The sequence below is a fragment of the Rhinopithecus roxellana genome, chromosome 11, assembly GCF_007565055.1.
Source record: "Rhinopithecus roxellana isolate Shanxi Qingling chromosome 11, ASM756505v1, whole genome shotgun sequence".
Classification (NCBI taxonomy): domain Eukaryota; kingdom Metazoa; phylum Chordata; class Mammalia; order Primates; family Cercopithecidae; genus Rhinopithecus; species Rhinopithecus roxellana.
Window position 1 is genome coordinate 39,085,678 of NC_044559.1, and position 13,608 is coordinate 39,099,285.

General features: G+C 34.9%; 1 protein-coding gene across 1 annotated transcript in view; it reads right to left on the bottom strand.

Annotated features, from left to right (window-relative positions):
- The window catches only part of RAB11FIP2 (RAB11 family interacting protein 2), a 41,975-nt gene that overhangs the window by 26,195 nt on the left and 2,172 nt on the right, over positions 1–13,608 (bottom strand). Inside the window, exons 2-3 of the mRNA XM_010388879.2 lie at positions 8,891–9,333; positions 7,742–8,210 (exon numbers count right to left, since the gene is read on the bottom strand). Of these exons, the coding sequence (XP_010387181.2) occupies positions 7,742–8,210; positions 8,891–9,333 (912 nt within the window). The remainder of the gene's footprint in view (positions 1–7,741; positions 8,211–8,890; positions 9,334–13,608) is intronic.

Here is a 13,608-nt window from a genome sequence, read left to right on the forward strand (position 1 = left end):
TTTAATATTAGACAAATATGAACAAAAAACAAATATTGCTAGTAAAACAAATCCTTTGCATATTAAGGTTTATGATGCCAACGACTGAAATTTAAACTCATTCAGGAAAAAAAAAGTCCATTGGGACATTATAAAAATGAAGGTTTAAAAACTATCAATAGGCTCTTTCTTTAGGATCATTTATTTACTATACTTTTAAAAAATCAAAATGTAAATTCTACAGTAAACAGTCTTTGACTTTTAATGAACATGTTATACAATTTCATATAAATGGCCACATGCTTACAAGCTTATGGTGATTTGTGAAAATTAGAAACACATTTAAATACACATTCTAGGTAACCAATTTTTTGTACCTCCTAAGGAAGGTATGACACAAACACAGACAGGAATTGACTCATTAAGGAAGGAAAGAAGGAAGAGGGGGGAGAATCAGGTAGACCTGACCTCAAAAGTGAAAGGCACACTGCCATTACAAGTCTGGATCTTAGATACTATTTCTGTACCATCCTAAAAAATAACTATTTGGCATGAGATCATCTGCTAAAAAGTAGGCAGGCTCTTCCACCAAACATTAAATATGGAAATACGTGCTTTTGTAAAATCAATTAATACTAGAAATAATATTATAGAACATACCACTTAGTTATCCCAGAGTAGCTAAGAATTTGCTATATGGCATTCACAACTACTATAGTAGAGCAGAAAATAATGGAGTGAAAGCATGTTCTCTGTATGAGTCACAAATAGAAGGACGGTCCCCAAACAAAATTCTCTGGTAAAAATAACTTCCATTAAATTATTACTCTCCGAACAGCTGCCCCTCTAACATGAAACAACAGAAACTCATCACACAGAGTAGTAGGCTTATATTGTTTTTTTAAAAAATTTCAGAATAAGACATACATAAGCAATTTTCTCTCAAACAGAGAGAAAATCTTACTCTCAAGCAGAATTCCCTTCAGTAGATGGACTTCTGTGATCCTGAACTTTTTCAAGGAACTTACACCTTCTTCAAAGAATACACATCGTGGAATTTCTCCTCAATTTACCATGGGTAGTATACAAATAGAAGCATATTTTTAAGTGTCATTCATCACTATTGACTCTCAGGTTTTACCTCAATCCTGAGAAACAATTCATCCATAGATGCCATAAATATTTAATAGACTTTTCTGCCTGGTCTTCAATGTTCACTATAATTTAGGGTGTGTGTGTGTGTGTGTGTGTGTGTGTGTGTTTAACCTATTCAGCCATATCTTTTACTCCTTTCCACCACATCTCTGTTTCAGCCAAGCTAACTTCCTTACTGTACCCTCTACCTTAGGGACCTGCAAGCAAAGCTAATATGACTAAGTTGTCTAATTTATAAGTATGCATTTGCCAGCACAATTCCTGATCTCCATTCACAAAGAATACTTACTGAAAGCTTAGGAAATAAAGTAGTCCCACCCCCTTATCTGTGGTTTTGCTTTCCATGGTTTCAGTTACCCACCACGGTCCAAAAATATTAAATGGAAAATTCCAGAAATAATTCCTAAGTTTTAAATTGCATGTCCTTCTGAGTAGCCTAATGAAGTGGTAGGCCATCCGATTCTGTCCTGCCTGGGATGTGAATCATCCCTTTGTTCAGTCCCTTTGTTTAGTGTAACCACACTGTCTACACTGCCTGCCCATTAGTTACTTAGTAGCCATCTCGTCTATCAGGTCGACTATTGCAGTATTACAATGCTTGTGTTTGAGTAGCCCTTATTTTACTTAATAATGGCCCCAGTGTGCAAGAGGAGTGATGCTGGCATATTGTTGTAATTGTTCTATTTCATTATTATTGTTACTCTCTTACTGTGCCTAATTTATGAATTAAACTTTATCATAGGTATACATGTATAGAAAAGAAAGCATAGGATATATAGGGTTCGGAACTGTGCCTGGTTTCAGGAATCCACTGGAGGTCTTGGAATGTATCCCCATAGATTGGGGCACCACTGTAGGTGATATAACATAGATCAGCAATTTTTAAACCTGATAGTCAATGGGCAGTTATTAAAATGCTGATTTTCATTTCAGGGCCCACTCACTCAAGATTCTAATTCAGTCAGAGGGGAGGCCCAACAAATGGCAGCTTAAAAAAAAAATCTCCAGGAGCCCTTGATGATCAGCACTGAGGTCATGCACAAATCTAGGTGCTGTGGTGCACCCGAGAAAGAAGATTCTGCACAACTGTTAAGATGCTTACACAGCTTAATATAAGACCTAGGCACAATAAACATTGTATAGTAATTACTTCTTCTGTATCAGCAGAAATCCAAAGGGAAACACGAGGTTGTTACTCAAAAAAGAACACTCAGAGATAAGCTGAGCGTGCACCCCACAATTGAGCCCAGGAATGAAGATGGCATGGCTTACAAGGACCTCAGTGTAGAGACATGCAGTAAGGAAATTAACTTACCTACAACAGGTTGGTGAGGAAGACTAAAAGAAAACTTGAAAGGTTAAGAAAAGCCTAACATACAGTAAGTCTTAGAAAGTTAGAAAGAGGAGTTTGGATTTGGTGTTGCAAATCAGTGGTTCTTAAACTTTTTTGACTAGGGTTTTCTTAAACACAACAAAAGGTACCACAGCTCATGTGCCCTCCTCAGTAGGATAAATAATGCTAAGTGCTGTAATAAATACATATATAAATCTCAGTAACTTATATCCTGTGAATTTATCATTTGGACAAGGGCCACTTGGCTATTCCTGGTCAGGTGGGCCTTCCACTTGCATGCAGAGACCCAGGCTGCTCCGACTTACAGCTCTGCCCATCTCAAAGATCCTCTCTATTCAGCTACTGCAGGGTTCAGCAAAGTATTTCTGTAAAGCCCAAACAATAAATATTTTTAGCTTTGTGGGCCATATGGTCTCTGTCACAACTACTCAATGCTACCACTGTACACAATAATGACCATAAAGTGGCTGTGCTCAAACAAAACTTTACAAAAACTGGTAGTAAGCCAGATTTGGCCTCCAAGCTTAGTTTGCGAATCCCTGGTCCAGGATATGGAGGAAGAGGCAAAATGGAGGATAGTGTTAAGAGGACATTCCATGGGCCAGACCTGAAAGTGGTATACATCTCTTCCATGAACTCTTAAATAAGCCAGAATTTGCTATGTCCTAGCTAAAAAAAAGAAAAGAAAAGAAATGAACAAATTTGGCTTGGTGAAGACACACACCCATCATTTCTACTTTTAAGTGAAAAAATAGCCTGGTGATAACATTATTTATAATTTATTATTTGTTATATTATTTATAATATATTAGAAGATAATTTGTTGTGAACAAATTTACAATAGTATAACAAACAATCAGGCATATTTCTTTTTGGCAAATGATATAATGCTGATAAAAAAAGGATTACTTTGCAAATTGTGGGATAAACCATATGATAAATTAGTTGACAATTTATTTGATAAATCATGAAAAAAAATTAGTTGTTACTGATGATGCTAAACAACCTGTGACTTACAATTCAAAAGCAAGACGAGTAGCAATTTTAACATACAAACAACTTAGTACCAATAATAAACTGAGAAAACATTCTCCTGAAGATTACAAGAATTCCAACTCTACTTACTGTATATGTGTCGTAGGAGTTTTGCAGCATGCCAGTGTTGGACAGCATCCCGACTTCTCAGTAGCAAGCTGATTTGGCATCAATGGTACACACAATATTGTAAGCTCACTAAACCCAATTCAGCTTCCTTCTAGGTATACAGCTAAGTCACAGTTCGTCACAGGTTGCAGTGAGGTTGGGGCATGGGTGAGCTCTGGCCAATGGGACGTATGTGGAAGTAACGCATACTGCACTAGGCCTAGCACACAGAAATGACCCTCCTTTGATCCTCTCTCTCCTACCCTGCTGCAAGGATCTTGGAGGCCATGTGTTAAATGGTGGCATCACAAGAAGAAAGAAGCCTGCTTCCTGAGAGATTGTGCAGAGCCAGATGAATGCACAGAGCAAAGCACTCACTTTTCCTATCACCATCCCAGTGAACTGCTTTGTGACAAGAGTGAGCAATAAACTTCTGCTGTGATAAGCCACTGATACCTGTGGTTATTACAGCTGACAACCTACCCTAATACACAGTTCTTAATAGACTCCAGACATGTGCTATTTAGACTGAATATTAAATTTTAGTAATCCTTTAAAACTTTAGATTTTTAACAATGTTTAGTTGTACATAAAAACGCATACATCTGGCTTCTGTTTTCAGTCTATTAGAAAGATCTTCACAGCCCAGGCCAGCAGGGCTGAAAGCAGGAGGCTAACGGAATGAGAGTGGCATTTCAGGAAACTGTTCTGCTATACTGTGTGCATTAGGAAACTGGTCTGCTATACTGTTTGCGTTTATTCAAAATATCTAATACTACCTACCAAGCATCATACTGGAGACTAAGGGCAAAAAGAGGAATGAAATGCAGACCCTGCTCTCAACCTCTTCACGGTAGTGGGTAAGAAAAGTGAGACTAAGCTATTAGTGAACAATGCCATTCCCACAGAAGACAAGACTTACGTAAGAAAATGCTGCAGCAGAGGGAACAACTACTCCTCCCTACAAGAACAGGAAACGCTTCAAAGAAATAGGGGCATGTAAGAGACTGCAAATTAGTAACTTTGGGGAAAAGTGTTTCAAAGAGCCCTGCTCTTTGCTGAAGTAACCCAAGATAATGCCTAATTTCCTCTATCAGTTTTATGTAAAACTATGGGACCTATTCCAAGGACAGAATCAAAATGTGGTATTTTTTGTGGTTTCCAAAGTGCTTTCTTCAGGTGGATTTTACTTAACACTAAGGAATAAAAAGTCTAACTTCTAAAAAAAGTATGCCTTAGTACATTTTAAAATTTGGGGCATAAAGAAAATTTTCCAGTTTTAATCATATACATTATTCAACCAGAGGGTAACAATATGGTTCCTAGGTACCTGCAAGTGAGCCAGTTCACTCACCAAGAAGAAAATGCAGTTCCATAGCTACGTATTTTACCCTTAACCTTGTTCAGCATTCTCACAAACACTGGCCACAAGAGTCCAGGAAACTGTAAATAAGTCTATTGAGCACTCCTGAAAAAAATTCACAGCACGTGTCTTGCTGATGTGAGTCCCTAGCTCCAAAAGTGCATTTGGTTAGGATGTTAATGTGTGAAATTTAAAATGTCCCAGATAGCTGAGGGTTGATACTGGGAGGAAAAATAGAAATATACTGTTACATAAAGACAATGCTACCTGGGCAATATCCTCCCAAATTCCACTCAAGATAAAGCTGCTTGCCAAAAGTGTGAACTGCACACTCTTCTTGGGTCTATTTATATTCAATTCTTCTTTTTTATAAGATTAACTAGAACCACCCCTTTACTGCAAATGTTTTACATTTACCACACGGATGGTTTGTGATGCAAAAAGAGTAACTTCCTAGGAATCTACAAATGTTCTGTCCTCATATCTGGTATCTCATAAATATGAAGAACAGAAAGTCATAAAGCGAAACTATTTTTTTTACATATTTGCAATCATTTTATACATCATAAAACAGCTCTAATTTTGACAGAAACAGCCAATAATAAAGTAACTGAAGACAAAGCCTAGATGTGTCAAAATGCCACACGCACTTTTAAAACCCTTAAGAGCCCACACAAACAGCTCAAATACAGGGCAATTAAAGATTTAAGAATACTCAATAAGCTTTTTTTTTTTTCATATGCGCCCATAATGTAAAAACATTATTTTCCTACCATTTCCCATTTTCTTGCTTTTCTTTGACTCTAAAATTAGTTAAATTGCCCAATATCCAAGTTATCTCGGACAGTTGTTTCCAACAACCTTCTGTAAAAAAAGTTGAGTAAAGGCGGAAAGAAGCAAATATATTTCTATTTACCCATATAAGATTTAATGTACTATGTGAAGTACAGTATGTAAAATACCAAAATATTTTTGAATGGCATATCAAAACTATCAACTCAAGAAAATATTGGTATCATGATAAAAATGTTATTTTTCTGGAGTATGGTCTGTAAACAGAACTGAATACTCTTTTAAACCACAGCAAATATCCATTTATAGGTAAAAGAAAACAAGAAAGTACAGTTCACTTTGAAAACTTTAAATGCAAGTTGTTAAAATATCATGGAAGATACATAAGAGAGGTGAGAGGGCATAGCCTAAAAGTGTGATTGATTGTTAATACTCTATTTGCTGTTTCTAGTGGGACAAAACCAAGCACTGATTTTAGTAAAATATAACATGACAACACATCAAACATAATTGTAGTCACCATTTATGGATTCCCTATTTGGGGCCTGGCTTTGTATTATGTACTTTACATATAGTATCAGTTATCCTCACTGAATCCTATCAAGTGGGATTATTTCCTTGTTTCAAAGATGGAGACACTGAGTTTTGTGGAAGTCATAGCACTTCTAAGCCAGTATTCCCATTCAGATCTGTACACTCTATATTATTTTCTTGAAGAAAATCTTCTATTACGTGGTAAACATTCTAGCATGCTCTTCCAAGATAATTACGTCATCTCTCAGTATCTGAGAGAGATTGGTTCCAGCACTCGGAGGATACCAAAATCCAGGGACATTCAAAAGTCCCCTATACAAAATGGTACATACAGTATTTGCACATATACACCAACTCCCATATTTTTTAAATTATCTCTAGATTACTTATAATACCTAATACAATGTAGATCTATGTAAATAGTTGTTACACTGTACCATTTTTTAAATCTGCATTATCTTTTAATGACTATATTGTTATTTCTTATTTATTTTTTAAAATATTTTCAATCCATGGTTGATTGAATCCAAAAATGCAGAACCTGCAAATATGCGGGGCCAACTACACTCAAGATGTGAATAAATTTACCTTTTCTTTGCTTGAGGTTTCCTTAATCAGCTATTTTATCATTTACTTCTGTAAAATCCATAACCATATTTAAATTTATTCCTTAGCATATCTACATTTATATCTATATATGTAGATATAAATTTATATATAGATTTAAATTTAGATAGACAGATAGATATAAATTTAGATATACTAAGGAATAAGAAAAGCACCATTACACATATAACTGAAAACTCAAAACTGGAAAATCCAATCTTTCTCATGAGTGATTATTTCTGACTACAAATCATCATATAGATCCCTTGGGTGTACCTACAAAACCCATGAGGGTCACTGAATTCCAATAACAAGCATTCTCAAATAAAAACCACTTCTAAATAGCCATTTAATAAAGATAATTAACATCTATTAGGAAAGCCATTAATACTGAAGCTGGTATTTCTTAAAGAATAGCACATGGGCTGCTGTTGGTCCTTTCCAGATAGCCCATGAACGAATCCCTAGAAACTTATCACTGAAATTTCTGGCTTGAACTAATACCCACGGGCAATTTACTCTCGCCATGTCTCATCACAAGCCACGTGGTTTTCTCTCTAAGTTTTGGTGAGTTTCTGGCTCACGTAAGTGGAAGTAGACCAGGATAGAGAATAAGAGTCTTTTATCTTCTTCAGATAAAAAAGTTCAGTTCCAAAAATATATGCAACATTGCCTGGCTCTATAATTATAGAAATAAAAATGCTTTCCAAATAAAATAAAATGACTTGAAAATATTCTAGTATTTAAAAGAAATATTTGATATTTCAAGTACAAGATTTTCCCAAATAGTAGAACTTCCCCCATATTAAGCTTACCTTGAAGATGGCATTATATTTGAAGCCCTGAATTTTGCTGTAAATGGATTGGTTGACTCATAATCAAAATAGTCCTGGCGATTTTCACTAAATGCATTAGGTGATTTCAAGTCACAAGGGCTATCAGATCCCCCATTGTTAAGTTTATCAGATCTTCTGCTATCTTTTTTTCCAGTCACTCTTTCAAACAGGCTAACTTTCTCCCTTTTCTCTCTTTTATTTTCTTTTCTTATTTCAATTGGTTTTGAAAATAAATTCATGCTGCTGTCCCATGTTTCACTGCTTTCTTCAAATGGATTTTTCTTCCTTGGCAGTGTTGCAAATTTTTGGGGTAATGAAGCAGTCACATTTGTAAATGGGTCATTTTGTCTTCCGAAACACAATTCCCCTTCATCCACAATGCTGTCAGGTTGGTTCATTTTAGAAGTATCAAAGCTTAATGTTCTTCTGTGTGGAGATTTGAGACTCCCTACAAACAATTTTGTAGTTAGTACATAATCAGTGACACATTACATCACACTATTTGACCCATTCTGTGTGCATTCTGCTGCTTTTCGAACGAGAGCAATTAGCTACTTAAACGTATTAACCTTCAAAAAATCAAGGAAAACAATCTTAAAATGCTAAGGTGTAGCAGTCTGAAGCATCGAGGCTAATAACAATTAGCATATTGCTAGACCATTAGTAATGTATTCAGTTCACAATCATATAAACTATTATGTCAAAACTAGAGGTTCTGGTTGGCATGATAATGCTAAAAATTCTCAGACTTTTTCACTAGCATTAAATTTACTTTCTTACTTCTGAACATAAAAGTTTTCTTCTAGGGACTTTATGATGAAATGAACATTCATTTACGCTCAGGGTTTTGAGATAGTAGAAACGGCAGTAAAACAGGCAGCCAGGCCATAAAAGGAAACTGGCACTCATTTTATTATCATCTAATAATATAAATATAAATGCAGACAAGCTCTGCCTTCAAGGAACTTACCAATTTGAGGAACAGTAGGTACTCAATATTTGATGAACGGCAAAATTTGGAAAATACTACAAAGCAACTGTTATTTTTATTTACTAAATTTAGGAATTAAACTTTAAAAACTAAAAGGGTAGTTCAGACCAATGAGGACACAAGAATGTGGCACTTACCACTTTCTGGAACTGTTCCAAAGGAATCTAACTGGTGTCCAAGAAGATGTGTTTGACCTATGGTGCCAGTCTTCAGTTTCTCAGAAGACATATGGGACCCAGATAAATCGGACATTGAATGCGCTGACGAGAGTCGCTGAGGACCCAAAAGAAAAGGCTTTTTTGGTTTGGATTTCATCTGTATTTCACCACTTGAAAATTCACTATTGGCATCAGGCATGTGAGTACTCGGAATGATTGCAGAAGACGTATCAGAAAATGTTCCATCATTTTTTCTACCCTTCATCTTATCTTTTAACTTTGCAAAAGGAGATCTGGTTTTGTCCTTCATTGATAAGTCAAACATACTTGCGGTCATATTGTTCCTCATAAACTGAATATTGACCTTTATCTCACCTCTGTTTTTGATTCGTTTTCCTTGTTTGGATTCTAATCTAAACCACCTTAAAGAGAAGAAAATAAAAATGGGCTGTAACACATAATGAAGAGAGGATACTGAGTTCTGTTACATACAAATAGCCTTTTAGGTAAAGTAACTATACATCAAGGCAGCCTAAGCCCTGAACAAGAATCTGTCAGCCACAGTATTTCGGGCTTTACTCATTGTTTAGTTTAAAAAACTGATCATTGCCTCTGTGATGTAACATATACTGAAGAAATGAATAGGTCTTTAGCAAGTTTGAAAATGTTTTTAGATAATCTTTTCTTTTCTGATTTGAAAATCACTCATCATCAAAAATTCTTATCAATGCTAAAAGTTTTCCATATGAGACTAAGTGTTGCTCATGGCCTAAGGACATTTTTTTTTTTAACATTAAAAGACACTGAGGCAGAGACTTTGAAAGAATTCACCAATACAAATTATTTTTGAGCATTATAAAATGAATACTGATGACATTTTAATACAGTAATAAATACTTGGCCCTATCCCAAAATACTACTTATGTAAAAGTAGCAAAAGAATTTTGTTAACATTGGAGATCACTACATACAGCTTGCTAATCATTAAAACAGCATATGATGTCACTTAGATTGATATACAATGGATCAAAGCCTATTCCTGAATAAAATATGCAAAACAAGTAAAATGCAAGAAGTGACAAAAAATAAATCTTGTGAAAGTTTCAAAAGGAAAAAAAACCTAAAATGCTTTCTGTTGAATCTATTTGCTTCATTTTACTATTGCTACTGTGACAATACCAAATAAAAAATATTTTGTAAATGAAGCCAAATCTTATATTTTAGTCACTTCAATGTATGGCACTATCTATATTTAAATGATGTACAAGAAGCAATATTTTGGTTTTATAGTATTTTTATCCATGAGAAATTCTCCAGTTGCCCATGTCACAAGTGGTCATTCTATGGGAAAACAGCCAATAAAACTACAAAATCAAGCCTGAAAGAGTTTCTACAATGTTTTCATGTAACTTAGCAATGAGGCATAATATCCATTCCTGTACACAGGTTATTATTTAAATATAGCTCTAATCGAGTGTAACAAATTTTCTTAGCTACAAAGGAACTCTGATCTAATTTTACATTAGTTCTTTCTCTCATTGTTACCAACTGGATATGCCAGGAGAAGATTACATTTACTGTATATCAAGTTGAAACACTGGTTCACAGGTCTTCCAGGAAGAACAGAGAACTAGCACATGATATAAATACCAGCTACATCTTAGCAAGTAACACCGAAGAAAAATATTTTCTTGATTAACTAAATTGGAGCAATTCAATCAATTCAGATATAGTTGCATCAACACTAGCCATTTCTTAGAATATCACTATTTTTAAATGGCAATAGCTTGAGACTTTGAGAAAATTCCTTATGTAAGGCAAATGGTAAAATCTGAAGAAACAGGGGCTAGAAATAAGAAATGACAGCAATAAACTCTGTGAAATAGGCAACTTTAAATAACATACAATTGAGCACTCAAAAAGCCTGGAAATGAAGTAGATTATACACCCAGTTACCTCCAAGTTTTGGCAAACACAGCCATTTTCAATAGGGAGAGAAACACATCTGATGAACAGTATCTCAGAAATACTCTGTAGTACCTCAGGTTTTATAGAATGTAGGTGAATATACTTTGCAAAAAATGTACCAAAAATATGCAAACAAAAACGAGCATGTATGTAACAAAGCAAATATGAGTTAAAAAAAAATCATTACCCCCAAAATCGAAGGCAGTGAGGTAGTGGAAAATTATAGAATTTTAGAAATAAGACCAATAAATCATCTACTTTAACATCTTTATTTCATAGATGAGGAAATTGAGGCACACGGAATGATATGTAACTTCCCAATGTCAGATTAAAGTCAGTAAGGAAAAAAAATCTAAAGTTGATGAATAACATCTGCAGGAAAATAGAAGCTCTTTCTTATTTGATGAACCGCATACGTTAATAAGGTTAACCACATGGCTGGCACATTCTGCAAGACACTGTATTTAATCAGGAGACATGAGAGCTGAGGAGAAAGACAATGCAAATTTTGTATTGCTAGAGTACAAGCTCCTGGAAGGCAGTCTGCCTTGCATTAAATGTTTATTCAATTTTTATTTCTAGAACTATACTCTTACAAGCAAGCTACAACTCTGTGTGTGTGTGTGTGTGTGTGTGTGTGTGTGTGTGTGTGTGTGTGTTTTATATTGTCTTGTTTTTTAGTAGGGAACTGTAAAGACCTGTGTAAACCTGAATAAAGCAAATCAGTATTTGATTACAAAGTGTAAATACACTATAATGTCCACTCCCCACCCCCCGAAAAAAACTACAAAGAACTTTTACAAACATACTCATAGAAAATGTAGCAATGACAAATAACTTTAGTTGCTTTGTTTTGAAAATGATGTAATAGGGAAGTCTTAATGAGATCTTCACGAATCATTTCGGAGACAGCACTTGTTTTTCCAGTCTTCAGAAAGATAAAATGAAGACACAGCATTTGGAGCTTACTGGACTAGCTGACTTTTTTTCACCTCTGGAGTACTGGATTTAAACTGTACATGGCCTCTGTTCAATTTTTAGTGGGCAGAGGTCCATGTTCAAAAACCAGCACACATGTGGGAACTATTCCCAAGCAATTGGTGCTGTGTGGTCAGAAATGGGACAAAATTGGCAGTAAAGGTGCCAGAGGCCAGGACACAGGTGCACCGCTGAGACACACACACATCCTAAAATCTGCCTATGTTTGAGTCATAGCTAACTCTAGAGACTCTAGTTATTACTCTTCATGAGCATTAAAAAAAAAAAAAGTCAACATCACCTACTTCTTTTGTAAAAAAATCAATGGATATTATGTAACAGCATCAACGATTTTAACATTCTATTACTAAACATCGTATTATTTCTTTAAATCTCACGCCAGAACCAACCCAGACATCCTCTAAAGGAGGAGATACAGAAGTTCTCTTCCCAGGCCCACTCAAAGGGTTCTGGCTCAGGCCTTTTTCCCCATTCCTTAAGAGAGAGAGGAAAAAAAAAATTATTTTCAAGGTAAGAAAATAAGTAAAGTAATAATTTTAGTTGTCATACTTCTTTACCTATCATGACACAACTGGAAGACAAACTGTAAATATACGTCTTCAGTATCAAAATGTAAAAAGTGTCACACCCAGCAGTTTCATAGGACTTCTAAGTCAGCTGGTAGTCCTCATCACTAAAAACAGTTTTCTAAAAAGCACTTGGGAATATGCTGACAAGGTTTAGCAATGTGCAGAATATTAAATATCTTTCTTGCAATATACCAGTGGCTCAAGTCTGTCTCTTACTGGGCCACAGGTACAGCTGTGCTAGAAAAGGAAGCTATTAAATATATTAAAAAACCAGAAATATTACCAATAAAGATACCTCATCAAATACATGGTCCCCATCTATCCACAAATAAAATGTTAAGGGTTTAATAACATATGAAAATCACTTTGAATGCAAAAACATCACAAACCCTGTTGATAACATTTAAAAGCATTTTTCCCCTAAGTTCTAATCAATTTTATATAATAGCCAGTACAGAATTTCTGTAAGGAGAGACCACAATATTAGAGTATTGCTCACAGCAAATGTATTGTAACTGTGATGTTGCCCAGGACTAGGAGTAAAACAAGAAGAAACTGTAAAAGGTTATTTCATCCTCAGACTCCGTGGGTTCACATTTGGGCCTACTTTCACTAGGAAAATTTATGTTTCAGAGAAGGCCTGAAATACATGATCCATGAATATTAAAGTACCATAAATGAAGTGAGGAATTTGAACGTGCAATATACTTAATAGTTTACATTCAAAACATGTTAAATATTTACTGTCACCCAAAATTGGCAATTTGAAACAGATTATTTGGTAATTATCCATTTTTCACTTTCAATTTGATAAAGAATCCCTCGGAGGAAACTGAATGCCACTCTTTAGGTATCAAATAATTTTATTATTCAAATCATTGATATATATTAAACTTTACACTTAAAAAAAAAAAACTTTTTCTCTCCTTCTAAAATATTTTCATCTCAATTAAATAGTATCATTTTTCCTCCTGCATTCCTAGTATTTCTGATCTCTCTACACTTTTACTCTACATATATTAAATCTTAGGTAAAGACCTGATTTGAAATGAAACAGACTCCAATCAAGAGAAGGCTGAGGGCAGAAATGTATACAAGAGATAGTTGTTTTAAAATGTAAAGAATTCACATAAACTTCAAGAAAAATATCATTATAAGAAA